We start from the raw sequence: 25,374 nt of genomic DNA, 5'->3' as shown, positions 1-25,374 counted from the left end.
GGGCTCCTCCAGCCATCGTCGGTGTGGGGAGAGGGGTGCTACAAAGGATTACGTGGGGGAGGCTGTCCGACAGAGCAAGCTCCAGTGGGATCTTCATATTTGTGTTAAGATAACTTTGTGAAGGTGAGCAAATTTGTCTGTATGTGTGAGGGGGCTGGAATGCAGTTGGAAACAGCCTTAGCCTGATTACAAACCAAATGACCCTATCTCCTTACGTATCCCAACTCAGGGGGTTCAAGAAAAAAAATTAAGAAGACTTTTGGCTGTTGCCTTTGAAAAACTAAGTTCCTCCTTTTCCTAAGGCAGCATGTACATGTCTCAGCAGTAACTTTCTGCCTTGGCAACCTGCTTTGTACACATTTTTTACACATGGTCCCACTTTGCTGATAATTAGGCTCAGCCACTCCCTCTAAAACTTGGACTTCTGCTCTCATTTTAGTTTTCCCTCTCAGATTCCCTAAAGACATTTCCTAAAAGCAAGGATAACATTTAAGGAATTAGCCAGGAGATTATAAACTAAAAAAAAAAAAGTTATGTAATTCTAATAGACCTTAGATTCTAAGGGGAAAAAATATTGGTGTGAGCAAAAACTTTAAACATATTTTTAAAAACCCCCAAAATGTGTGAAGTGACTGCTTAACTTTTGAAATTACATTTATGTAGTGACTAAATCAGAAAAATGACTATTGTCTCAAAAACATAAATGAAAAAAACATACATAAGCTCTCATAACCAGCATTTAGTATTCGTGGAGGTCTCCAAGGGCAACAAAATGAAGCAAGCAATCAAAATAAATATGTTAGGAATTTAAAAGGAAGTCCATTTAACAAGGCATTTTGCATTTGGTGATCAAATTATATCTGATTACCACCGAGGACTCTACCTTAGGGGGTAAAAGGTAATAATAATTATATGAGCCCTGAGGAAGTCATCAGAAAGCATTTCCTGTTCCCTCATTTGTCCTCATTTTCTCTGTTGCTTATACAGTGACCTTTTCACTTGGTGCCTTTGGAATTGAAAAGGCAGTCTCTTATGAAATAGAGAGTAAGGCAACAGAATCGGAAAATCTAGTCAGTGAAAGTCACTTGTTTTATAACCTTACCTCTCGGCTCACTTTTTCATTCGCTCCGGGTGGGGATCCCACCGTGTTCCTTGGTGTTCTGGGCCTCTGCTCTGTTGCTGGAAGAGTCATGAGTGAGTCCTCTTGGTGGATTGTTCTAGCAAACCAGATGGGCAATGGCAGCATCAGTGTGCAGCCAGGTGTCTAGGAGAGGAATGTGGACTCCCAGGAACATCAGCTTACCCTCCTGTGCAACCTTGGGACAGTCATTTCACTCCTTTGAGCCTGTTTTTGTGACAGTGAAATGGAGACAATAGAATCAGCCTCTTGGGCTGTTACAAGGATGAAGAAGGGATTAGATATCTGAAGAGTCTGAGAGTCAGTCTGCAAGCACTAGCAATGTGTACGTACTTGATAAATATCTGGGGAATTTGGGTCTAAGAGAGACAGTAACCCTCACCTGTCGCTATGGGCTGATGACATGCGAATTGCTGGTGTAAGAGAAGTTTGATTAAGAAGGAAAACCCCCTCATCCAAAATAAAAGAAAAAAATTCTGTTAGTGCTCCAAGCACTACGTACATAGTGTGTGCATTATTGGCTCTATTGTGTTCTCCAGTATCACAGCTATTCCTCATCCTGGCTAAGTTTATTTATCTTAGTAGTCATCTAGTGGAGAACCACAGGATTTAGGCACATAAGAGACTGAAATAGGCAATATACATCTTGATCACTCCAGGGACTGAGGACAAGGTTGAGTCACTTTCCCCCAAGCGACACTTTGTTGATAGAAAATGTAGGCTAGTGATAAGTTCATAAACTTAATTGACACTTCCAGAAATAAAATTCTTATTTGTAAATAGAATTAAATTATCACCATTGTAATATTCCAAATATATTACTATATATTTTTTAAATTTTTTAACATTTATTTATTTTTGAGAGACAGAGAGAGACAGAGCATGAGTAGGGGAGGGGCAGAGAGAGGGAGACACAGAATCCAAAGCAGACTACAGGCTCTGAGCTGTCAGCACAGAGCCTGATGCAGGGCTCAAACTCACGAATGGTGAGATCATGACCTGAGCTGAAGTCAGATGCTTAACCGACTGAGCCATTCAGGCACCCCTCAAATATATTACTGTTACTGCATTTTTATTTTTAAAGTGCCAACCTGCTTTATCTGATGTTATTCTCCTGATACTAGGATGAAGGTCCAACTCAATGCTGTAATATTATGAGTCTGTGTTTTGCCACCAGTTATTTTCCTGGTTTTATTGATGAGGAAACTGAGCCTCAAAGAAATCTCTAGCGTGAAGCTCGGTGGAGTGTCTAGCACAAGGTCTGATGCCTGGATTTTGCCTTTGAAGATTCTGAATTGGTCTACATGGGCATCTGGGAAGGCATCAGGAATTTTAAGAGTTCCCAAGATTCAGAACCTCTGTCCTGGTGCAAAGTACTGGGTTAATTGAGTCAAGTGTAGTTATTTAGCCGATTCAAGACTTCCTATCACCTTCCTGGCCTTTCAATTGTATTTAACTTCCTTTTTCTTGCGTACCTCCTCTTTTGAAAAGATACTACTAAGCCAAGATATCCGAAAAGAATGAAGAAAAAGAGGAAGAAGAAAAATCAAGAGCCTGGATAATCTACCACGATATTCCATGCTAATTAAAAGCAGCTCTCCCCACACAAAAATTTACATGCATTCATCTTGTGCTGGCAGAATTTGTTAGAAATTAAGAGAACCCCTAGTGATACTGGAATAATAAATAAAACCACCTATTTATATTCATGAATTACAAATGATGACCTGGAATTCAAGTTTCCATTTAGGCATCTTATCCTGCCCTTTCTCCAAGCTAGATCTTAATTTACTTCACATTTTCTCCTCAAGTGCAGTGCGAATTGTAGACATAGGGGATGTGTAGGGCCAAGCTGGAGAGAGTCAAAGGTCCTGGGTGCCGTACAGCTGGAGACGGTTAACAAGAATCAAGAGGCCAAACCCTGGGATGCCAAATGAAGCTGCTATTGAAGAGTGCTCTAATGTACTTGAGAGATGACTTAAAACTAAATAGGGATATTCTGGTAGTAAACTGCTCACGACTGCCATGCCTTCTCATAAATTCACAGATATTATTAATAATAGAGCCTGGTAATGAGCTGACTGAAAACCAGATCCACGAGTCAAAAGCAAAAACCCACGAGGGGAGGAGGGTTTTCTAAAGCATGACCCCTGGAATGGTTTCCCTGAGGAAAGAGGGGAATTTACTCTGCCGAGTGACTTCACATCCAAGCCCCCACACCCCTCCTCGCAGCTGCTCCCCAACATCCGCTGGAGAAATGGAGACCAGGAGGCTAGGTCTCCTACAGACAGCTGTGAGAGTTCATTTTCCATTTTGCAAACTAATTTTGTTCTTGTCAGCTGCAATGCTCTGCCACGTGGTGGATGGGAATTTCTAAATCAAAAACCACTAACCTCAAACCACAACCAGCCCGTGTCAAACTTCAGAAACTACTCCCAGAAACTACATACCAGAACGTATGGTAATAATACTATAACTATTTGTAACACACTGCCAGGTTTGTCACGTTTCGAAAATTCATAGCACATTTTTGGCACACAGTCTATTCAGAATAACGGCGATAAAGATGTATATATAAAAATGCATGTTTTTAATGGCCCTATTTATTTTATTGATGCAAGACAGTAAGTTAACTAAATCTCCATCATCAATCTGTATGCCTCAGGTACAGATTAGGGGCCTGCAAAGTCAGTTGTTTATGTCTTTTAATCCAATTATGCTCAAAGCCTTCAAAATTGATATAAAACTCTGCAGACTTTCAGTTGATGTGAGGTGTGTGTGTGTGTGTGTGTGTGTGCACGCTCCCTCCCCACATTCTCTAGCTGAGACTCTTTATTTCATTGGGGAAAAAAAAACCTGAAATGTTTTAAGATTTATGAAGTCAGAAGCATCTCTGACAACGTGTGAGGGTTGTTTCGGGACTTTCATTGCTTCAGCGTGCACTAATAACCCAAGGGAAGCTGAAAGCTTCACGAGAATTTGAAGCTGGAGGCCTGAACCCCCAGGACCCAACATCTAAAAGAGTTGCTAGGAGTCTTGACAGGAGATTAGGACCAGGACAGAGCCGGGAAATGATAATGAAGTCCATGCTGAGGGTGGTGAGAAAGCAAACTCTGAGCTCAGGAACTGGCAGGGGGAAAAAAGCCAGGTAAAGGAAATTTCAGGCTACAATGGCCCCGGTGAGGAAGTGAGGAGATGGCAGGAATACCTCTCCCTCAGGAAGTCGGAAAGGGGCCACTCCTGTGGAGTACCTACCGTGTGTTGTCTCTATAATCGCACCCAGCCTGTTAACCACAGCCTGTGTGGATCACAGGACCACACTGGGACCCTCTGCAACTTTGTGTCATCCGGTGTCAGCCAGGCCTTCTAGCGCCACCTGCTTCACATAGGATTGGAGAGCCCGGCTCTGGATAGTAGGCATCTAGTCTCTCCTTGACATAAAAGTCAACTGCATTCCACTGGGCTCCCTGAAGTGCTCACTATTCCTTTTACTGACCTTCATCCAGATGCCATCCCAGGTTCCACTGAGGCCTGTCCAGGTATTCTCTGTTTTTTTTTTTTTTCAGTCTCTAATTGAATCCTTCTTTCTCCTTGCCATTGCACCATTTTCATCATGGAAAAGTTGGGATCCTTCCACTTAACCCTGAGGGAGCCCTTTTGTAACTGATGCCGTGCTAACGAATGCCCTGGATGGATACAATGTGGTGTCATGGAAAGAATACTTTCAGACTTGGTTCAGTCCTGACTCAACTACTTTGTAGCTATGTGACCTTGAGCAAATTACTTAACCTTTGCTGAGCCTCAGTTTGCTCATCTTCAAAATGGGACTGATAATGCCTGTCATAGAGGATAATCTGAGGATTAAGGGGACAGTATATGTAAACCCCTCACCCAGGGCCACATAGCAGTTAACACTTGTGTCACCTTCTTCTTCCTGGCTTTCTCTTTTATCTTTGCTCCCTTCCACCTCCAAATGGGCCACACTCTCTCCTTCCTTCACCTTACCTCAGAGAAAGAGGTAAACTTGCGTTTCCCCAGGGCAGACTGCTTCATTTCCCTTCCATCCCTTCCCCTCACCCTGATTAGCCCCTTTCTCCTGTCTTCCCGCTCTTCCTTTCCAGCAGCTTCTGATCCTGAGACTCCAGATATGCTCAAGGTGTCTTTTTTTTTTTGGCGGGGGGGGGGGGGGGGTTCCTAAAGACAAAAACCTTCCTTCAGCCTACTTCCCGATTAAGTTTTTCAAATTCGCTTTTAATCTAAAATGCATACAAATCACTTTGACTCAGCTAGCCTGGAAATCTATTAAGAGATGATTACGCGTACATGCATAATCTTGGGGGGGATCCCTTCTGTCAAGCTGCTCCCTTTCACTCAGGCAGAGCCCCAACCTATGCCAAATACATGACACTAATCATTTCATCCCTCATCAAATGTTTAAATGCTCCCAGAATTCTAACTTAGATTCAGAGGCCTCTTGTTTCCTCCACCATCAAAAAAGCGTTTCACATACACCATTGAATTCACCCTTGTGTTTAAACCTCTGGGTTGCATAATTCTAAATCTATGTGAGTAAAGGGCCATTAGTCCTCTCTACCTCCTACCCTTACACCCCTCTTATTAAAAAGCATTGCTTTTATTCCTGAAAGAGATTAAATCTTCCATTTCCAGGTATTTCTCATAGTCATTTGTGGCCAGTCTGTTTTTTGTTTTGTTTTGATTTTTTTTTTTTTTCAGCTTTCTCCATCATTATTCTCCTACATACTCTTAACTAGAGATAAACAGCTTAACTCATTGTTTGGCAATGAGACTCACACTGAGTGAGTCCCACTCACTCACATCTGTACACCAAAACATTGATTTCCTCCTCTCTACCCATAAAACGCTCCCCCTCGTTAAGGACCAGGCTGGAGCCCATATTCCTCTTGAAGTCTTCTCTGTTCACAACTGAAAATATGTCCTCTCTCCTCTGAACTCCTTCCGTGTTTCTAGCTGAGCCATGAGGCTACATGCCTCTTGACAGCTCTTTCTTATCTTCTTGATCTGCTTTATTATTTGACATTGTGTGTGCCTACTTTGTCTCTCAGCCCTCAAGGTTCTGGTGGGCACAGATCATTTTTCTCCCACCCCCTGCCATCCCTGGCATAGCCCCAGACAGAGGAAGTACTTCATATGTCCCTGTTTCTCTTCCCTTCCCAAATATTATCCCACTGTTACCCTAATTGACCTTCACTTTATTTCTGACTCTTTTCACAGTGTCAATTTTTAAAAAACTTTTTGAATTTACTCTGCAATCACGGCAAAGCATCCTTCCTTAAGATTTGGTTTCTGATGTGACTTAATAAGCATAATAATGGTTCTTTCTTCTAGCCATTAATAAATCTGTCCAACAATATCATAAATTGGCTATCCACTGTGAGCAGGGAACTGAACCAGTGCTAATATAAAAGATTATAGAAGATATGGACGATGTGGTACAAAAGGGACAGGAGTTCAGAGTTGATTATATATCATATATATATAAACTATATATGTTAATTACATATGTACATACAAAATCACCTAACATCAGAAGAATGTAAATAGTGCAAATATATATATAATGAAAAAGCATTAGGAGTTTACAGAAGAACCAATATAATGAATTTTGCTTAGTAGGGGAAAAATGTTTTGGAACAGGTGATGTGGACCCATGTTTTGAAGAAACAGAGAGGCCATCAGGCCCATAAGAAAAAAACCCATGCCTATGTTTGCTCCCCATCTTCCCCCACCTCTTGCCACCGTAGTACCTCGTCCACTGTAGATGTGCAGCTGCTACTAAATAAATGAATAGCCAAGTACTGAAAGCAGGAGAGACTAGGTTATGTAAAAGGGCAAGCATGTTATGCCAGGGAAGCAGCAATTTATTTTCCTGGGTGGAGCCAAGAAATAACATGCAAAATGATGGAAAGGAAAGAGAGAAGGAAATGATGAATGGCCTTGAAGTCTTGCCAGGAATTTGGTTTTAACAGATAGTAACAAACACTTTATTATCCATTCATTCATTTATTCCACAAATATGTAGTAAGCATCTACCATATGCCAAAGCACTTTGCTGAGACCCGAGGGTTCTGTAGTGAACAAAACACAGTCTCTGTCTTCGAGGATTGGGCAGCCTTTTCAACATGAGCTAGTAAGTGGTGGCACATACTTATGGCTCTGGTTATTGTTATCCTAACAGTATTTAGCAAAAGGGAGCAATCTGTCTAGCCTCCATCATAGACAGCTCCGGCAGAGAGCAGAAGCCTTCGTTAAAATGAGCTCCAATGTGAAGTATGTCAAAATAACAGATGATTTGAAGGCAGTAAGGAGGATTTAAAACTCAAGGAAGAACTTTTTGCCTGGAAGATTGTCTGGGATTATAGAATGGTCGATTGAGTAGCTGTGGAACCAGGCTGAGTTTATTTACGGGCCCTTGCATGAGCCCAAGACTGTCAGTTTTTTCATTTTGGGGCCTGAATGATGGGCTAAAAGGATAAAACTCTTGGTTCAGAAAAAAAAAAAGAAGATGTTTACATTGATTGGGGGGGGGGGGGTTGTTCAGATTTAACTTGCTTTTTGACATATGTCCCTAGGGTCATGGCTGAAATCAATTTTATTAGAAACCAAACACAGAAATAAAAACTTTTTATTTAGGGACAGAATGACACGGCAAATTGATTTTAGGGCAGATGTGGAAATGAGTGAGACCTCAGCGCAGTACTTCCAACAACCGTGTTTAATGAGAAGACATTGGTTAGTTTATTTCTGAAATCTTACAAATTCTAAGATCACCGCCTGCTACTGGAAGATCTTGGCCTCATTTTCCATCTATCTCATTTTTTTTCTTTTTCTTCTTTTCTTCATTTCTTTTTTTTTTTTTCCCCAGGATGACGGCCTCCCAGAAAATGAACATCAGCTGTCAGTAGCTGGAAAGATAAAGAAGCATTTCAACACAGGCCCCAAGCCGAATAGCACCGCAGCTGGAGTTTCTGTCATAGCAGTAAGCATCTGAAATATCCACCTATAACTTTGTAAAAGCAATCCACCTAAGGGACAGGCATTACTCAGGAGAGTCCACCCAGAGACAGCAGAGTGGGTCATTTCTTTAGACAGCTCGACCATTGAATGCACTGGGGGAGGCTCGGGGCTTATATACATTATGTGTTTTTGCCGAACGTTTCCCTAGGAGTCACATCATTATCCAACACCTCCAGGGTGTCTCGCGGTACATATTAATTTCATGATTTATTTTTTAAAGGAGAAAACCTCCCCCACCGTGGACTCTGTGCCAATGCAAACTTTGGGACTCTGAGAAAAAGAGTTCACAGTGTCCTTTTGCCAGGACCTGGAGGGAGAGGGAAGCCGGGAGAGACAACACTGCAGAGAGAGATCGGAACACTATAGATCTTTGTACGAGACCCAAATGAAAGCCAAAACATGGCAGAAGGCTTGCGCAGCACGATTTTCAGTGAAACTGAACTGCTGTGAACACCCAAAGAAATAACGGAGTCTTGCTCCTTAGAAATTTCTGTTTTTAAAGTTGAAAGTCTTTTACCATTTACCATTTTATTGATGTGGCTGCACAAGGATTTTTTTTTTTTCTGTTCTATACATGCAGACATACACTTTATGCAATTTGATAGCAGCTCTAGGCAAAGATTAAATTGGGCAGAGAAATAATGAAACCTCATACTTCCTGGTGTCATATTCTAGAGTAAATATATTCAGGTCCCAGATTACTTGAGTTTTTAATAATTTCCTCTTTTTTCAGAGTATGTAAATTTTACCAGCATACTCAATGTGAAATCGCTTGAGCTGGTTTTTCTTTTCTAAACAAAGAACTTACACACTACAATGTCGAATTTTAAAAAGCATATATACTATTGAACAGTACTTTATTGCTCATGAACGGTACTGTTTTACCACTTCTTCGGGTGTCTTTATTTCCTTTCTTTGTTTCTTTTTTGGCTCCACTAGAGCCCCAGAGAAACTAAAGATGGATAAGTGACACACTCAGTACAATCAGTCCCAGATCCGGGTTACTAAATATTTGATATGAGCTTCCAGAATTTGCAGATGGCACAAATGTATGCATACACGTTCTCGTACCGTTTGCATTTCGTGTTTTTTGGTTGAACCCTTTCCACAGTGAGCCACATGTGAGTAACTGGCTCACGAGCCCACTCACGGTGCTAAATAGAACGCAGACTCTTGCAGATGCTTCCCAGTGCTGCCGAGAGTTTAAAATTCCAAGTTATTCTCCTTGCCCTCTCTCTCGAGTTCGTTCTAAGGAAATGCAACGTACAAGTGCACTGTCCTTCGTGTCTCTACAGATGTGGGTGTTCTTTGTTGTCAGCTAATATTCGGTCAGTAATTTTTGGAAGTGACAATCTCATGGCGATTCTCCACTAAACCAGACCTTCTATACTCTGTTTTCATCATTCATTCCAGATAGAAGTCTATTCCAAAATGTTTGACTCCACAACTTGCTTTTGGAATGGACTGCCAGCACGCTTGTCCATGAAAAGGACTGGTTTTCTGCTCCCACTGAGGGCTTATGGGGCTAGAAAGGGTGCCTTTCCACCTTCGTCACTTTGTTTTTTGTTTTCGTTTTTCTTGGTCTTTTATTTTGATTAGTCTTTGGTTAAGTTTGCCTTGGTTGCTCAATAATGGTTTGTTCACAGTATTCTGGGAGTCTTAACAATGACTAAGGGCAGGAACTTCAGGGCAGTTTTCCAGTGGATAGACAACACAGATTTGAGGAGAAATCCTACTTTAATCAAATTGGGATAAATTCTGAAACCTAATCCATCGGAGTTTATTAAAACTTTATCTAAGCAGATCTCAAAAAACTCTAACTTAGTATTTGAAGATCAAGGCCTATGGAATTTTCCCCCCTAAATATCATGATTGGACCATTTTGAATACAATTCCATATCAGTTTCTCAGTTCATCACTAACATTTCCATGGAAACTATACAAACTAGTAATATAAATTGTAAAATGGACTGTGTATGGCTGCGTGTACACATTAGTTGTGTGCTTATTGAATCTTCTTTATTCACTACAAATCTAAAAAAAGCATCAACTTAACTCAGACTCAAAACAATGAGCTGTTTGGAGAAATATCTGGGAAAGTGCCTTGTCCACTCTAAGGCACAATTCACATGTTAATCAGCATTGTTAATATTTCAAGCATGAGAGAGAGAGGGCACAACTGTAAATTTCAGGTGTTGTTTGAGGAGTAGCTGGCCTGCCCTGATGTATACATTTCTGTGCCCCCCACAGAGTGCTTTTCTCTCAAAAATGTCCACACCCTCCATTAAAACCTGGGGGAGGTCGCCGGTGGCAGGGCGGGGCTAGGGATTAGAAATTGGCCAGTTTGGCTGCCTTTGTGATTAACTTTCAGAATAGCATTGGATAAGTCATTTATACTCCACGGCAGTTTTCCCGTTCTCACAGGGCAAAGACTAAGTCTCAGGGGACTAGCACAAGAAAAAGGAGCCCTGACATTAAATAACACTGTTGACCCTTGAACAACACGGGTTTGAGCTGTATGGGTCCGCTTAGATGTGGGTGTTTGTAAATAAATATATACAGGACTGTAAGTGTATTTTCTCTTACGATTTTCTTAATGACATTTTCTTCCCTCCAGCTTACTTTATTTACACAGTGTGTAATATATATACAAAATATGTGTTAATTTCCTGTTATCAGTAAGGCTTCCAGTCTCCAGTAGTCTTTTAGTAGTTAAATTTGGGGGACTCAAAGTTATACATGGATTTTTGACTGTGCTGGGGGTCAGCATCCCTACCCTCATTGTTCAAGAGTCAACTGTGTTCCAATTCAAACTATGGCATAACTGCCAAAGAATGATATTCTGCTCTGAGGCAGACTATAAGTGGGAGGTAGGAGGAATATCCGTCATAACTGGTGCATCCTACAAACACCACTCAACAATTTAATAACGCAATATGATTATTAATTCACCTACATGAAAAATTCCTATAATTAATATAATGTTGTAAATGGCTTCTATTGATAGATAAGAAAAACTGATTGCAGCATACATTTCGTTCAGACAGAATTTTTTCCCATGGGCACGTGTGCTCTCCCCAGAGGCTATAAAATAATGTATTTTAATTTTAAACTGCCTCTATGGGACCGATTGTTTGGAAATTACACACACCCTTTAAAATGAAAAACAAAAGGTATTTAGAATGTAGTATCAGTCAGCTTATATTTTCAGGAAATCAACAATTAAAACATTAATCTTTAACTGGCACTCCTCTTTCCTTAGTTAGAAATCTAACTACCCACTGGAGATCAGCAATGCTTATAAAGGAATTCATGACACTTTTTCTTTCCCAAAGTGACAAAGGAAAAAGAGCATCCTGTCATAACAAACAGGATCTAGTCTCAGATGTAATTTATGACACGAGCATAGTTTAACATGCACTCGTGGTTCTGAACCTCAGTGTTTTTTGTTCCTGTTGTCATTTTTTTTCTTCTCTGCTTCCCACCCCCTGCATTATTAAGACCAAAGAAAGGGCAAGTGATAACTTTATATTAAGGTTGCAAGAGGTCCTCAAGTTGGCCAGGAGAGTAATTACCAGCTGGAGGCCCATGGCGATCACCCGGCCCTTCTAAAAGGAGAAAGGGTGTTCTGACATTGAGGTCAGATGACGTGATTAGGTGGAAACCCATTGCTACCCTTGTAAATGCAGCACTCTGCCTTCTCAGAAAGACTCCATTGTCCCTTTACTACCTTTCTCAGTAGTTGGGGGATTAAAACGCGCGCGCACACACACACACACACACACACACACACACACACACACAACAGAACAGAGAAAGGGAAACAAAAGGTTATTAAAATGCAATTTATAGACATAAAATGGAATTAGAGATGACATTTTAACGGTGGACTTCTTGGGAGCTGAGGGAGGGTGGGAGGCATTATTAGATTTGCTCAGCTTGATGAAGAACCGATGACTAAGATGTCAGTTCCAATTTATTTTTCCTCATTTAATTCTGTTTATTATTTTAACCGATAATTTTCCTAATGCTTTAAAGTTCTTCCTTTGCATTTTGCTCATGCAAATAGAGCATTTCAGTCTAATTGAACAAATCCATACTAATCAGTGTGCAAATAATTGTAATTCTGGGAAGCCGAGTCGTACAGTGAGAGCCCGTGGCACTAACGCCTTCCGATGTGTGTCCTGTTATGGGACACTTGGCCTGTAGATGGCAACAGAGGACTAGTTACCGAGTAGCCAACTCCGTGGACTAAAACAAGTGCAGGACTTCATATGACTCCCTGAGGCAAGGGTACTTGGATTCTTTTTTTTTTCTTAAATGAAACGAAACGCACCTTTTTTAAAGATTAAAATCTCACATCGTTGTTCCACGAACACCCAGATAGCCTAGTTTATAATCAGAACCCCCAGTCCTCCAAGCAGTTTTTAGTTTAAACGTCTGGTGCCCCAGCCTGTTTTTGCCATGCCTTTGTGAATTCAGAAGTAGAAACTGTCAGCACAGCACTCTCGGGCAGCTCTCTAAGGAAAGGTGTGCGTGTTGCCTCCTCTCGTGGGCAGGATGGGCGAGTGGGTGTACCGCATGGGTATTGTTTTCAAGTTTGGGGATTGAACCTTTTATTCCTAGGTAGCCAAAGCCTAACATCTTATTCCAGGATGAACAACTTTGAGACCTTATCCTGTCTTCTATTTATTGTACCTTTGGTTAATCTTAAGCTCTTGACTGTACATATGCATTTTTAATATACACTGAAAACTATTTTTCATTTCATTTTATTTTCTGTATTTTCATAGAGAAAACTTACTGTTTTATATTATATCTTTTTAGTTCAGAAATGTAATTAAGATTCACCTTTAAGAGTAGTTCTGCTTTCGAAGATTAACTCTTCAAGAAAGAATTCCAAATCGCTGTGATTTGTGAGGGTTCCTGACATCTTTTATTTCATATTTACGAAGCCCTCAAATTTAAGCCTGATGGGGTAAGATGGGGAGGAGGGGGTCCGATCTGCTTTCTCCTAGGTGGCTAAAACTGATTTCAGTACTTCATTTAATTGTGAAGCATTTTCCATTCTATGGCATATGAAGAGGTGTTTATATCTTTTGAAATTGAGAGGACATTATTAAATGTGCATTCAAAACCTTGTCTGACAAATTAGATCTATTCTAACAAATTGGCCTCCGAGATATTCATGAGGGATTAGTGTTTTTTCTTGCCTTTTTATTTTCAAGGTGCAGATTTAGGGTATTAGCTAGTTACCCTGCAGAAGAGGCATCGTAACTATATATGAATATATAGTCAATGAAGAAGAGCTTGGTCTGGAGTCGTTAATTCTTTAGCACAATGTCGATCCACTGAGTTGCCCCCATTTCTCTCTGCTCAGCTGGACCACGGGTTTACCATCAAGAGATCAGGGTCTTTGGACTACTACCAGCAACCAGGAATGTATTGGATAAGGTATGAGATGGTGCAGCTCAACAGTCAGTGTTTCCATGGCAACGTGCTGGCAGTCTCCATTAACCAGTTCCTTCAGTGGATAAACATGCTTTTGATTTGTTATCCAGTCCATATGCTGCTTTATCAGTTTCATTTTAATCTTGATTGAGATGCCACACCCCCTCATTCCTTTTTTTCACCCATTATTCACACTGACATTTGCCAGCTTTCTTTCCATTGCACATGCTCAGTATCAATTTTCCTTACAGTTAAAAGGACAGTATATTTAGTGTTAATGCCAAAGCCTTTTCCTGATGTTGCTAATTAAAACAATGATTACCGGTGCTCTTCTGTCCCTTAACAAATGGAAGAACAATAGTGCCTTAGTGTACGTTCTATAGAAGTATATACTGTCATTTTAAAGTCATCAAGCCCAACCTTGACCTTATTAGATGGATGAAACAATGCATTTACACGTTAGTAGTAGAAGCTTCTCCAAGTACAATGAGCTATAGAATGCATTGTGTGTGTTGGTAAGCTTGTGTTTTCAAATTCTCCACCTTTTTGTTTTGTTTTGTTTTCGTTTTATTGTTACCTCTCTCCCCCTGGAAATCCCTTTATGTACTAGCTATTGCATGAATTTATTTTTCAATATTTTGTAACTGTCAGATTACTTAGCCGGCTTATCTGCAGAAGCAAAGGGACTGTGTATGGGAGGTATCGATTTTTTTTTTTTTTAAACTGGGCTAAGAATTCTATCCAATCATTTTCTATTCTAGTCAACTGCCCTGGCATTTCCTTCAAGGGGCATTGTTTGTGTCTCTTTAAGTTATCCACAGGCAGGATGGTTTTTGATGATTTGGAAAATTTACTCTGAGAAGTCCCAGGGAACTTTTCTCCTCCATCTCGATGTTTCTGAAATGATCTCCAGGTAAAGCTCCACATCTTAGTGTTTGCTAGGAAAAATTCCAGGGGTTTTGGTATTTGTTTCCTTCAAGTGATGGAGTCTATCTGCAGAAATGTAGCTACCTGATGTTTTTTTCATGCATTAGACTACTAAATTTTAGAAAACAAGACATATATGTGTGTGTGTGTATATCTATCTACCTAGATAGATAGATAGATATATAAGATATACACACACACAATATGTAATTTTAACTCCCAATTAATTATTCCTAATTTTTACTTCTACACTCAAAACAAAGGGCTTAAGAAAGCAGTAAAGGGCACACTTTGACAAACTATCCAGTATACTAAAGTCATGATAGTTTCCAAGTCTGTTTAAAGCAGGAAAACACCTAAACTTAAATGAATGTTTTAAAATCAGTTTTACGTCGAAGGCTATTTGTGTCTTCTAGACTGATATGCGTGCAGGAATTACACACAACCTTTTTATTTACTTAAGTAAATTAACTTTATATGTATAGAAAGAACTCTTTTATTTTTAACCTTTTTTGGGGGGGATTAATCAGGATTTACCTTTATGCAGACTCTTCTTTTTGACTTTTTAATGTAGAAAATGGTCTCTCCGTCTTTTACTTTTCACTGAAGGATAATCTGCATTCAGAAGGGTGCACATATCATGAATTCTCACGAACTGAACACGCCCCGGTAAGGGCCCCCAGGTCGGGCACAGAACATTTCTAGCACCTCTGGAGATTACCCCCCTCCACCTCAGGGCCCTTCCAGGAGGGTCACGTAGCCCCAAGGGTAAACACTGACCTGGACTCTATCCACGTTAATTAGCTTTGCCTGGTTTTGTACTTTATATAAATGGAATCACTCCATGCTCTGCCCTTTTTGTTAATTGTGTGCCTCCTAACCTCAGGCATAGTAACCAAATATATATGAGTAAAGTTGATATACAATTAAAAATAGGCATCAAATATGCCTAATTACAGTTGTGCATACTGGTACAACACACATTGCACATATAAATTAATCTGATTTCAAAAAGAAAGCTCTGGGAGATTCCGTTGCTGGATTTGTGAGATTAGGGGTGGGAGCAAAATGCCAAGTAAACACAATAATTAATAAATGTAGCCAAGTATAAAAAGGCCATTTGACTAAAATCCTAGTGATGGTTCCCATCAGCAGACAAAATGACACATCCCTGAATAATGGGCAGGAGCAGATGGGAGATAATCTCTTTTTTCTTCCACACATAAACTGCTCTGTTTTCCAGCTGGGGGCAGTAACAACAATGTTTATAGTTAATGTTGGAGTAAACAGCACACCCAGTATGTAAAGTTAAATTGGAGAAACGAGGCTAAAAACTCATCGGCATATATGCTTAATTAGGAAGTTTTATAATGCCATTTAGCCTCAGAACGAACACACTCTCCTCACTGATTGCGAATGCTTGCCTTTTATCTCCATGAAGTAGGAGCATTTGTCTAACCACGGTGGCAGCCAGCTTCCAACATAAACAATCATTAGAGGCAAACATCCCCGCTCCCAATTGTTGTGTTTACAAGTGCTCATGGCTGTTTTCACTTCTCTGAGCATAACACTTGGGAGTCGGGGTTGCTTTTTTGTAAAGCAGCTCGCATCAGGGCATGGGCTGGAAAAAGCATCTCTTCGGGGTGCCCAGAATTGTCATGTCCTTTGTAATAGGCTTTTTGGTGATGGTAGAGAAATGGTGGGGGTCCGCTTTCCTCTTTCTCTCCTTCATTCTCTTGCTTCTTAATGGGGAGCTGCTTCCAAGCTGTAACCAGGGGAGCAGTGTCCTCCTTGGCCCATTTTTCCAGGAGTCCTTGGTCCTGTCACCTGGAGTCCGGGGGGGACACTCCCCGAGGAATGAGCCGTTGAGGCCATTCCACTCCCTCATGGCCTTACCGTGAGCCGCTGGAAACCACTTACATCTCGTTACATTGTCCCCTCCTGAAAATGCGTCCTTATCCAAGGGGGATGTGGTCATACACATTCTGTGCCTCTCTCAACTGAAGCTGTCACTGTGGCAGGTGCTATGGCCAACAACACACGGAGAAGAATCCTGCATCTTCCACACGCAGAACAAGGCAACAGCCAGAACGTGGTAACCCGATTAAACAGAACAAATATCCAAACAAGACGTAAGCTGAAAATGCTAGATAAGATAAAATGCGGAGGTGAGCTAGGACAAAAGGGTGGTTGAGTTCCCAGGCATGACGTGACTAAAATGTGCATATTGGATTCAAGCACCATCCTGAAACAGTGAGTAATGAGGCAGAGCGGTGGCAGCCAAGCGCAGTCTTTGCAAGGCTATTAAATGCTGTCATGCTCGGCTCTTAAAAGGAATGGGGTCAGTTAAATGCATCTTGCTTGGTGTAGGTTTGAAAGAAGAGTTCCCATGAAAGCCAGAGAGGAGACCCCAGCATGGTGTCTGAAGGGCTCCCAGGCCAGCCTCTGCCAGCAGCCAAATGCCCACCGCAAGTTCCATGCATTGCAGGTTGTTTCTCTGCGAGTTGCCTTGGCCTTCCTCCACCGTGGAGAGAGTGCTCCCCAGTGAGTGTCAGAGCACTGGCAGAAGGAGGAGCAGACGCCTCCGTTCCAGCAAGGGACTAACCACCCTACTCCACACCAGTCCTGAGACTCTGTAACCGAGGGTTTAACACGTAGGGAAGGCATAGATTTAAACTTCAAACCACCCAAGCTGTGATGACAGAGAAAAGGATCAGGGAAGTAGGAGGTTTGGTTTTGCAACTGTACCTGGATGTTAAAAAGTGAAGCCGAGACGCTCAAAAGATGGGCAGGACTGTAGGCCCACCAATGGTATTCAAACACAGGAAGCATGAGACATACGTGTTATTTCGCCGAGTCCAACAGGGTGCTCACTGTTTGAGATTTTGTCTTTTTATTTTCAGAGGCCCCCTAAGAGAGGAGGTCAACAATATCTCTCTGTCTTTAGAAATATAACATACTTAGTATTAAAATGAGAAGTTGTCATGGCATCCCAAGACTTACTGATTGGGTATAAGGTGAAGTGAGATTTTAAACTTCTTGACATCCTCGATTGTTCAGTATTGATCGAAAATATCATATTTATTTTTGACCTTGCTTCAGAATCTCTTTTCCTCTTTTTGATAAAAAAAAAAAACTACACTCTCCTACGTATTTATTCCTGCCATCCTTTGACTCCAGATGTTCCCCAGTGATGTTTGCTGATACGATATAGATTTTATTTGGTGTAAGTATGTAGGAAGAATAGTCATGAAGAACTTAATCCATAAGTATTGACACACTGTTATTCCATTAAGAAAGAGTGTAAATGTCCATCTGCTGAAGCCAGACAATTCTCAAATACATGCAAGCCACTTGACACTTAGAGAAACCAAAAAGTCCTGAAAATTGAGATGTAACGAACTTGGTTAGAGATTGGCAGCACAGCGTGTAGAGAGTTGATGACTTTGCTGTTGGGAAGGACTGGTTTGGGATCCAGCCCACAGCACTTCCCGCAGTGTGACCTTAGGCACATTCCACATTTTTCTCTGATTTTCAATTTCCCCATCTGTAAACATGTGAAGAGTATTACCAACCTCCCAAACCTGTGGCCAGGATCGTATGAGCTGCCTGTGCTAACGTGCCTTCACAGACCCCTGCCCAAAGGAGGAACTCAGAAAACATTGATTCACAGGGTTCCTCTCATTTCCAGGAGAATATCTTGCACTCAACATAGCAGACAGATCTGCCTGAGAAAACCGATCTCGCTGCAGATCAAATCATCCGCTATTAAAGTAGAACCATGAGCATTTTTGATGCTCTGATTGGGATAGACTGCCGAGTAACTTATATTATTCATGAGCATTTGTGGCATTAAGTGATACTTAAAGTACTCTGTTGCCAAAAATCCTCATGAAGTATAAGTTTTAAATGTTACTCTCCGGGGCAGAGATTGGCACACTACAGCCATTGGGCCAAGTCTAGCCCACTGCCTATTTTTGTAAAGAAAGTCTTATTGGAACAAGGCCACACACATTCATTTATAAATTGTCTATGGCTCTGTTTGCCATACAGTGGTAGAGTTGAATACTTGGGTCAAAGAATCGTATGGCCTGCAGAGGCTGAAATATTAACTCTTCGGCCTTTCCATAAAAAGTTGTTTCACTCCCATCCTAGGGGGAAAATATTTCTAAGTTAAAAGGTACCATCTGGTGGGGTTGTTAAAAACTGTATCTCTACCACCTACTGGAATGTCTGGCACATAGTAGGCCCTCAATAAATGTCTGTTAAATCAATGAATAAATGATTGAACTGTATAACAAAGGGACCATTAATATAGAAGAACCTTAATTTTGAGGATAAACATGTTTTTGAAGGATTTGGAGTATATTAAAGTTTGGACAATTAAATTACGTATGAGATGCTCTAGGATAGCATTCCATTTATAGCAACCTGAGAGGAAGTCTTTCAGTAAAGCTAAAAAGTTGTTTTGTAGTAAAAAGAAATACCCATAACTTACCTGCTTAGTAAGTTCTACATTTCCATAGGTTTTCTTAAGGTTAATTATGGCTGTGGTTGTGCTTTGGGTTACTAGTATGATGAAGGGAAAACAAGACAGCAGATCAGTTTAGCTTCTCTTATGAGAAAATCAGGGTCTGTAGGGCAGAGGGAGCACATGGATTTTGTCCTCTAGAAGCCTGAGCTCAGCAAGTGGCTATAATTTTAACCCTCCAGTGAGAGGCCATCAGAAACCCATTCTAGAGAGCAGGGACAATTTGGGATTCCACTAAGAACAGACCAGCAAGAGGAGCCTGTGTTTAAGAAAGGTGGTGGAGAAGCATCCGGGCAGTTCTGCCTGGGGCAGGAAGGAAGTAACACTGAAGAGTCACACCTAGGAAGTAGCTTAGAAGGCTACTAGGTTTCATTCCATGAGGCAACCTTTTGCCATTTCAATAGGGCAATACCGTGTCATATATCCAGATCTGGGGCGGCGCCTGGCGAGACTCCAAACGGATATGAAAGCAGAACAAAACAGAATCATAATAAGCATGACAGAAAGCCGAATGAAATGAGGAAGGTGACTATCTCAATCAATTTGCCAGTTTAATCTTACTAGCAAGCAAAACATGTCCAAAGTGGCGAGCAAATCGTAGCTCAGTCCCTACAGAGTGAGGGTGAGCAAGGGAAAGGGTTCCTGAGATTAATGCCCCAACAGCTGCATCCTCAGTTTAGTCTCCTTGGTAGTATGAATAATGGATGGGCTAAAAGGCAAAATGCACAATAATGTTCTTTTATTAATGAAATGAAGACTACTTGTGATGGCTAGCAATAAATTAAGAAAAGCAAAAACGGAAAATCAGTCAACGTTTGCCTCTGAAAAATGCTGTTACTTAAATCCAATAATTATGCCATGACACAAAACATTGCCTCACAACTTAAATGAGGTTCATCTCTTGCAAGTCCTGCCCGTGTTGCAGAGCAGAATTATTTTTGATCCATAGACTGCAAAGCCTATTGTTTGCTAAGAGAAAAACATAAGCCATTAGAGTAGATTGATGGTGATATTAAGCATATTCATAGTATTTCATAGGTGAAAGTTTCCCTAGGGATCATGCACTGTATCTCCCCTTCCATCTATGGGCCTCAATGTGGTTAAGAAACATGTCCAAGGACACATAATTAGCCGAGCTAGGACAAAAAGCTAGCTCTCCTGACTTACCCCAATTGCTGCTTCCAAGCGGATTAAGCTAAAGCTACCCGACAAGACAAACATTACAGAGATGCGGGTGATGCAGACTGGCAAAAACAAAGCTAATGTTCTGGTTCATATTCTTGATCCATTCCTGACTTTCCTCCTCCATGCTATATTTTCCCTTCAACGTTTCGTTGATATGCTAGATGGATATGGCCTCTATATTTATGCTGATTCCCAAAAGTAACGTCAAAAATAAAGATTTAAAATATCTGAGTGCTGTGAGGGGGATAGTATTGTTTCATTGTAACAGAAGAGGCCAGTGGCTGAGTTCATTAGCTCTGTCTATTGTTGGAATATATTTCTTCAGTAATAGGCAAGCGCTGTCTTTTATTCATGCATGCTTGGTATTGCACCAGACACCAAAATCTGATGGATGTTAATTTCTCCAAGATTTCCAACTACTGTGTGTATAGCCACCTGAATTGTTGAGGTCGCTGGCATTGTTTTACCATTCCTTAGTTTTCACACTTGATCCAGCAGCTCCCAAGGACACTGTGATAATCAAGAACTTACAGTCTGAGGTAGTGTTTCTTCTGTGTAGGACAGGTTTATATTAGTTTCTCCTTATCATTTTATATGGTCATCTATGTGTACTGTTTGCCAGGATCCCCCAGTACGCTATTATTTAGCTGTAACTCAGTACACAGGATAGCAGTTGTTATTTGGTACATATTTTAAGTAACTAGATTAGAGCTTCATATTTGGTTACTACCGGTCAACTCCAGAATCTCAAGAGATTTCTTGCTCACCTCTAACCTGTGGTAATTAGCACCAAAATGTGATAATGCAGGCTTCAGATTCTCTTATGAGTTCTTAACAAAGTGATAACTTACTGAGGAGACACTTGGGAATTCTACTGCAAGGCCGTTCATGTCGGTTCTAACAAACCTACAAACTGAGCAAAATAACTAATAGAATAATAAATCTGTTAGGAGGTCTTAAGTTTTAATGGAACGTCCAGGCTCTACATGAGGACAAACTTCCCTTACAAAGACAGGCATTAAGGAGAGACCCTATTTGCTTGATACTGGGAATTTTGGTAATTGATAAAGAGGAAAGCAGCCTGCCAGAAATCATTGAAAGGGACCAGAATTTAAATTTGTGATGCAGCACTTAAGGGGAACAGTGGTGTTTTGAATGCTTTTTGGGGGGAGAAATAAACTGGCAGTTGGGTTGAATATATATTGTGTAGCAATAACTTTTTAAAATTATGGAATAGCACATTGTTCTGTTATCTTGGTGAATTCATCTGTTTTGTACTACAAATGGAGTCTACAGAATTCGAGTGTAAAATTTGAACTGTCATACTATATATTTTTAAGTTTATTTATTTATTTATTTTGAGAGAGAGCGGGTGAGCAGGGGAGGGGCAGAGAGAGAGAGGGAGAGGGACATTCCCAAGCAGGCTCTTTGCTGAGCCTGATGCCGGGCTTGATTTCATGAACTGATCTCATGAACCATGAGATCATGACCTGGGCTGAAATCAAGAGTGGGACACTTAACTGACTGAGCCACATAGGTGCCCCAGACTACATATACTTTAGAGGCAAGTTCATTTTATAGCCACAATTAAAATTCTAAAGCTATGATAGATGACAGTTCACCATGTTTTACCATCAGTTTACCATGACGAGAATTTTGCAATAAGTGGTTGTTGAGTAGATAATGATATGAGTGTAAGAGAATATTAACTTTATGTGACATAACCATTTGATCATGCCGTATCCTTAAATATTAACTTGTGATGCTTTTAAGTTCTTATTCTTTTGTATTATAGAGTTGCTTTTGTATTATAGAGTTCCATTTTTTTTGGTTGTTATTCAGAAGGCACATAATCATCTAAAATAGTTTAATCCCCTATTAATTGAGAAATATTTAATATGTTTCTAATATATGTGCCACAGTCGCTAGGCATTCTGGAAAATGCAAAGAAGTTTCAGATTCTACCATCGAGATTTGAGTTTGATCAAATCTCGGAACATGGATAAATTTGAGTGGACAGGAAGGAGAAGTAATGTCAGATAGGTGAGCACTTGAGCCAAGATGTAGGGCAAGAATGATTGAGGCGTACTCAGAGATACATCAGTTAGGACTTCTTTGATTGCAGGTGACTAATACCCAAACCAAACTGGCTTAAACAAAAAAAGAAATTTATTATTTCATCTAATCTGAAAGGTTCCAAGGTTGGGTCTGGCTTCAGATGGATGGATTCAGCACTCAGCCATGGCATGGTTTCTTTCCATCCCTCTACTCTGCCTCCCTATGTTGCCTTTAGACTGGAGCTTCACATGGTACTAGGAGGTAGGAAGCAGCTCCAAGCCCACCATCCTTCCACAATTGGGATTCATTACAAATGTGAAATTCCAGTGAAAACCTCCTTGCGTCCTATTAACTGGCTTGGGTAGCCCTGCTGAACCAGTTGTGGATGTTGGGCAGTGCACTAGGCTCATGGTTGCTCCTGGGTCACAAGCCCATCCTTGCCCCACTTTCAAAGATGGGACTATGGTCATCTTCACTGGAACCACACAGTACAGGAGCAGGGCACATCGAAAGGGAAACTGAGGTATGGTTAACCGTAAACAGAGTAAATGGAAGCTGTGCAAGAAAATCAAGTGTCCGCTAATGGAGAACAGTAAGTCTGCAGGTAACTGAGTAATTACAAGAATGAGACCCTGGAAGTGTGTCCTGTAAACACATCGTGAATGTTAGGACGAGAAGTTGGGCTTTATGAGGAATTATAAATAAATCGGACCTGGGGATAATTGACCTGTCAGCTATGTGCAGGATGGACGGGGGCTGGGTGCTTAACAGGGGAAATAACGTGACCTCTGTTGTACTTTCCCATATTTCAAAAGCTGCAATATTTGCAGAGTATCTATTGTGTGCTGTGAACTGTGGAGAACACAGAGAGGATGCCCAAGACTTGATCTTGCCTTCCAAAGAGTCTACAGTGTGGCAGGGAAGACCGTGAATTAGAGGCGATTGTGATATAGGCAGGGTGCACAGCAATAGCAAAACTTAGGCTTCATGGAACACAGACAAGGAGGATGTGAGTAAAATGAACCACAGTCATGGAGCTGGAAGCAGAGTGAGCAGGAACCCAGGGAAGCAAGGCCTAAAGACAGTCACCCCCATCTGGAGCATCTTTGAGAGCAAGTTGTTTGGGAACCCCAGTCATTAGTTGTGTAGGCCTTGAGAATATTACAAGGACGTGGGTGGGTAGGAAACTGCCTTTGTGTCATCAGATACAAGCCTCCCTAGGGGTTTACAGGCCCGGAGTGGGATTGTACATGCTCGCTGTCCCTGAAACAGAGGGCTTGTCAGGCCAATCAGCATGGGAAAGCCCTGGTTTTTAGCCCTTTGATGCTGCTTGTGGTCAGTGTTTTCTCCCCAGCTCATTCTGGTTGGGAACAAAGAAAGAGTGAGCTGCTGGCACGTGGTGGCTCCATTTCATTCTGTTTCAACAGACTTCAGAGTAAATGGGAAGAGTTTTCTTTCTCCTCCTTCTGCACTAGGAGAACTGAGTGCTGTTCCTAGTTAGTGATGCGATTCAGGCAAGTCTCTCCACATGCCTGGGCTTCAGTTTCCCTGCTTATAAAGGCAAAGCATTGGACAAAGACCGCTCTATGAATTCTCTTTCCATTCTAGGAGTCTATGAATCCAACAGAAACAACCATCCCACCTTTATTCCGTGACATGTGATCATGACATGATAGATTTCTAGAGAGAACTGCTCTGAAGTTCTTGGTTAGTGGCGCAACTAAAAGCATGGGAGCATTTGAGCACCAGGGTTCATCTACCAGGGCAAACATTTAGAAGGTTGCTAACTAGAGAAAGTGGCGAGAGTGGCGACACCTGACCGGTTTTAAAGGGGCCAGGGCAAGGGTTCTCCAGGCAGAAGACGAGTAAGGGGGAGAATATGGCTGCCCTTGCAAGGATCTGGAGAAACGCAAGTGAGAATAAAGGGAATGGGATCATCCAAGCACAGGCTCAACATTGAGTGCCACCAGCCTCTGCATAAACTGACTTGCAGGATTTATGGAGAAATGGCCCATTTCAGTGACTGCAGCTGAGAGCATTATTTGGAGTAATTGAGTAGATTATGAGGAGATGAAATACATATGGAGAAGGTGCCGATGAAAGGACGAAGGAAGGGAGAGTGCCCTGAGATGAGTTCTGATGGGAGCTTGGTTTTGAATGTTTTTCTCTGACCTGCAGTTACTTAATTTTAAAATTGTAAGAGGGATCGGGGCGGGGCGGCGGGGGGGGGGGGGGGGGGGAAGCCTTCATTTCAGAGCATCTCAGCCATTTAAAAAGCATTTGCACATCTTACCTAGGGCAATTCTGGGCGAGTGGGAAGGGATTATTACTGTTCCTTACTTAACTAAGAACTGAGTAAATCGTTTACACAGCCAGTGATGGACAGAGCAGGACTCAAAATTCCTGACTACAATCCCAATGTGCTTTTCGTCTCCACACCAGAAAGTCTCAGTCCACCAGTCAGTATGTAGTCCAATGCCAATGACTTTTTCTTTCTCAAGAAGGTAGGAATAGAAATATTTTTTATGACCAAGAGGAGAGTTTATATTCCTCTTGGATTAACTACAGAATGGTTTTTATGTAAGTCAGACTAAATAGACGTCTATTTTTTTTACAAACATTCAAATCTACACAAACAGAACATTTTCAGTTTGCTTTGAAAGCAAAATACCATGTGTCATAACTTTACCATGTTTTAAATAAAGTTAGGAATTTGGGTTTATGATGCTGAAAATATCATAAAGTCGGTGGGTAGAAGACCAAAAACTATATATATATATATATATATATATATATATATATATATATATCCTTAAAAACTCTGCAAGTAAAGGAATCAAAGGTGGATGTTTCAACAAACCAGTTATTGAATCATTGTGTTAACGATCTAGTGAAAGGAGAAGTGAATTATTCAGGTTTATCTTCCTCATTGATTTGTAACACTGCTCTTCAGTATGTGGGTAGTTTTTAAAGCAGAGCAGTTCAGCCTAACAAAGCCATTTACTGTACTGGTTCCTACACACTGGCA

At 41.1% G+C, this 25,374-nt stretch overlaps 1 protein-coding gene across 6 annotated transcripts in view; it reads left to right on the top strand.

Moving 5' to 3' along the window:
* Positions 1 to 25,374, top strand: part of DCLK1 (doublecortin like kinase 1) — a 343,799-nt gene that overhangs the window by 311,501 nt on the left and 6,924 nt on the right. For 3 of the 6 annotated variants that reach the window (XM_027064683.2, XM_027064682.2, XM_015070982.3), the window contains 2 exons: positions 8,043 to 8,156; positions 13,575 to 13,648. In XM_027064683.2, the coding sequence (XP_026920484.1) occupies positions 8,043 to 8,156; positions 13,575 to 13,648 (188 nt within the window). The remainder of the gene's footprint in view (positions 1 to 8,042; positions 8,157 to 13,574; positions 13,649 to 25,374) is intronic. The other 3 variants (XM_027064681.2, XM_027064680.2, XM_015070981.3) reach the window with 1 other exon arrangement.

Source organism: Acinonyx jubatus, chromosome A1, assembly GCF_027475565.1.
Source record: "Acinonyx jubatus isolate Ajub_Pintada_27869175 chromosome A1, VMU_Ajub_asm_v1.0, whole genome shotgun sequence".
Lineage (NCBI taxonomy): Eukaryota > Metazoa > Chordata > Mammalia > Carnivora > Felidae > Acinonyx > Acinonyx jubatus.
The sequence above is the reverse complement of the archived record's forward strand: the minus strand, read 5'-3'. Positions and strand labels throughout refer to the sequence as shown.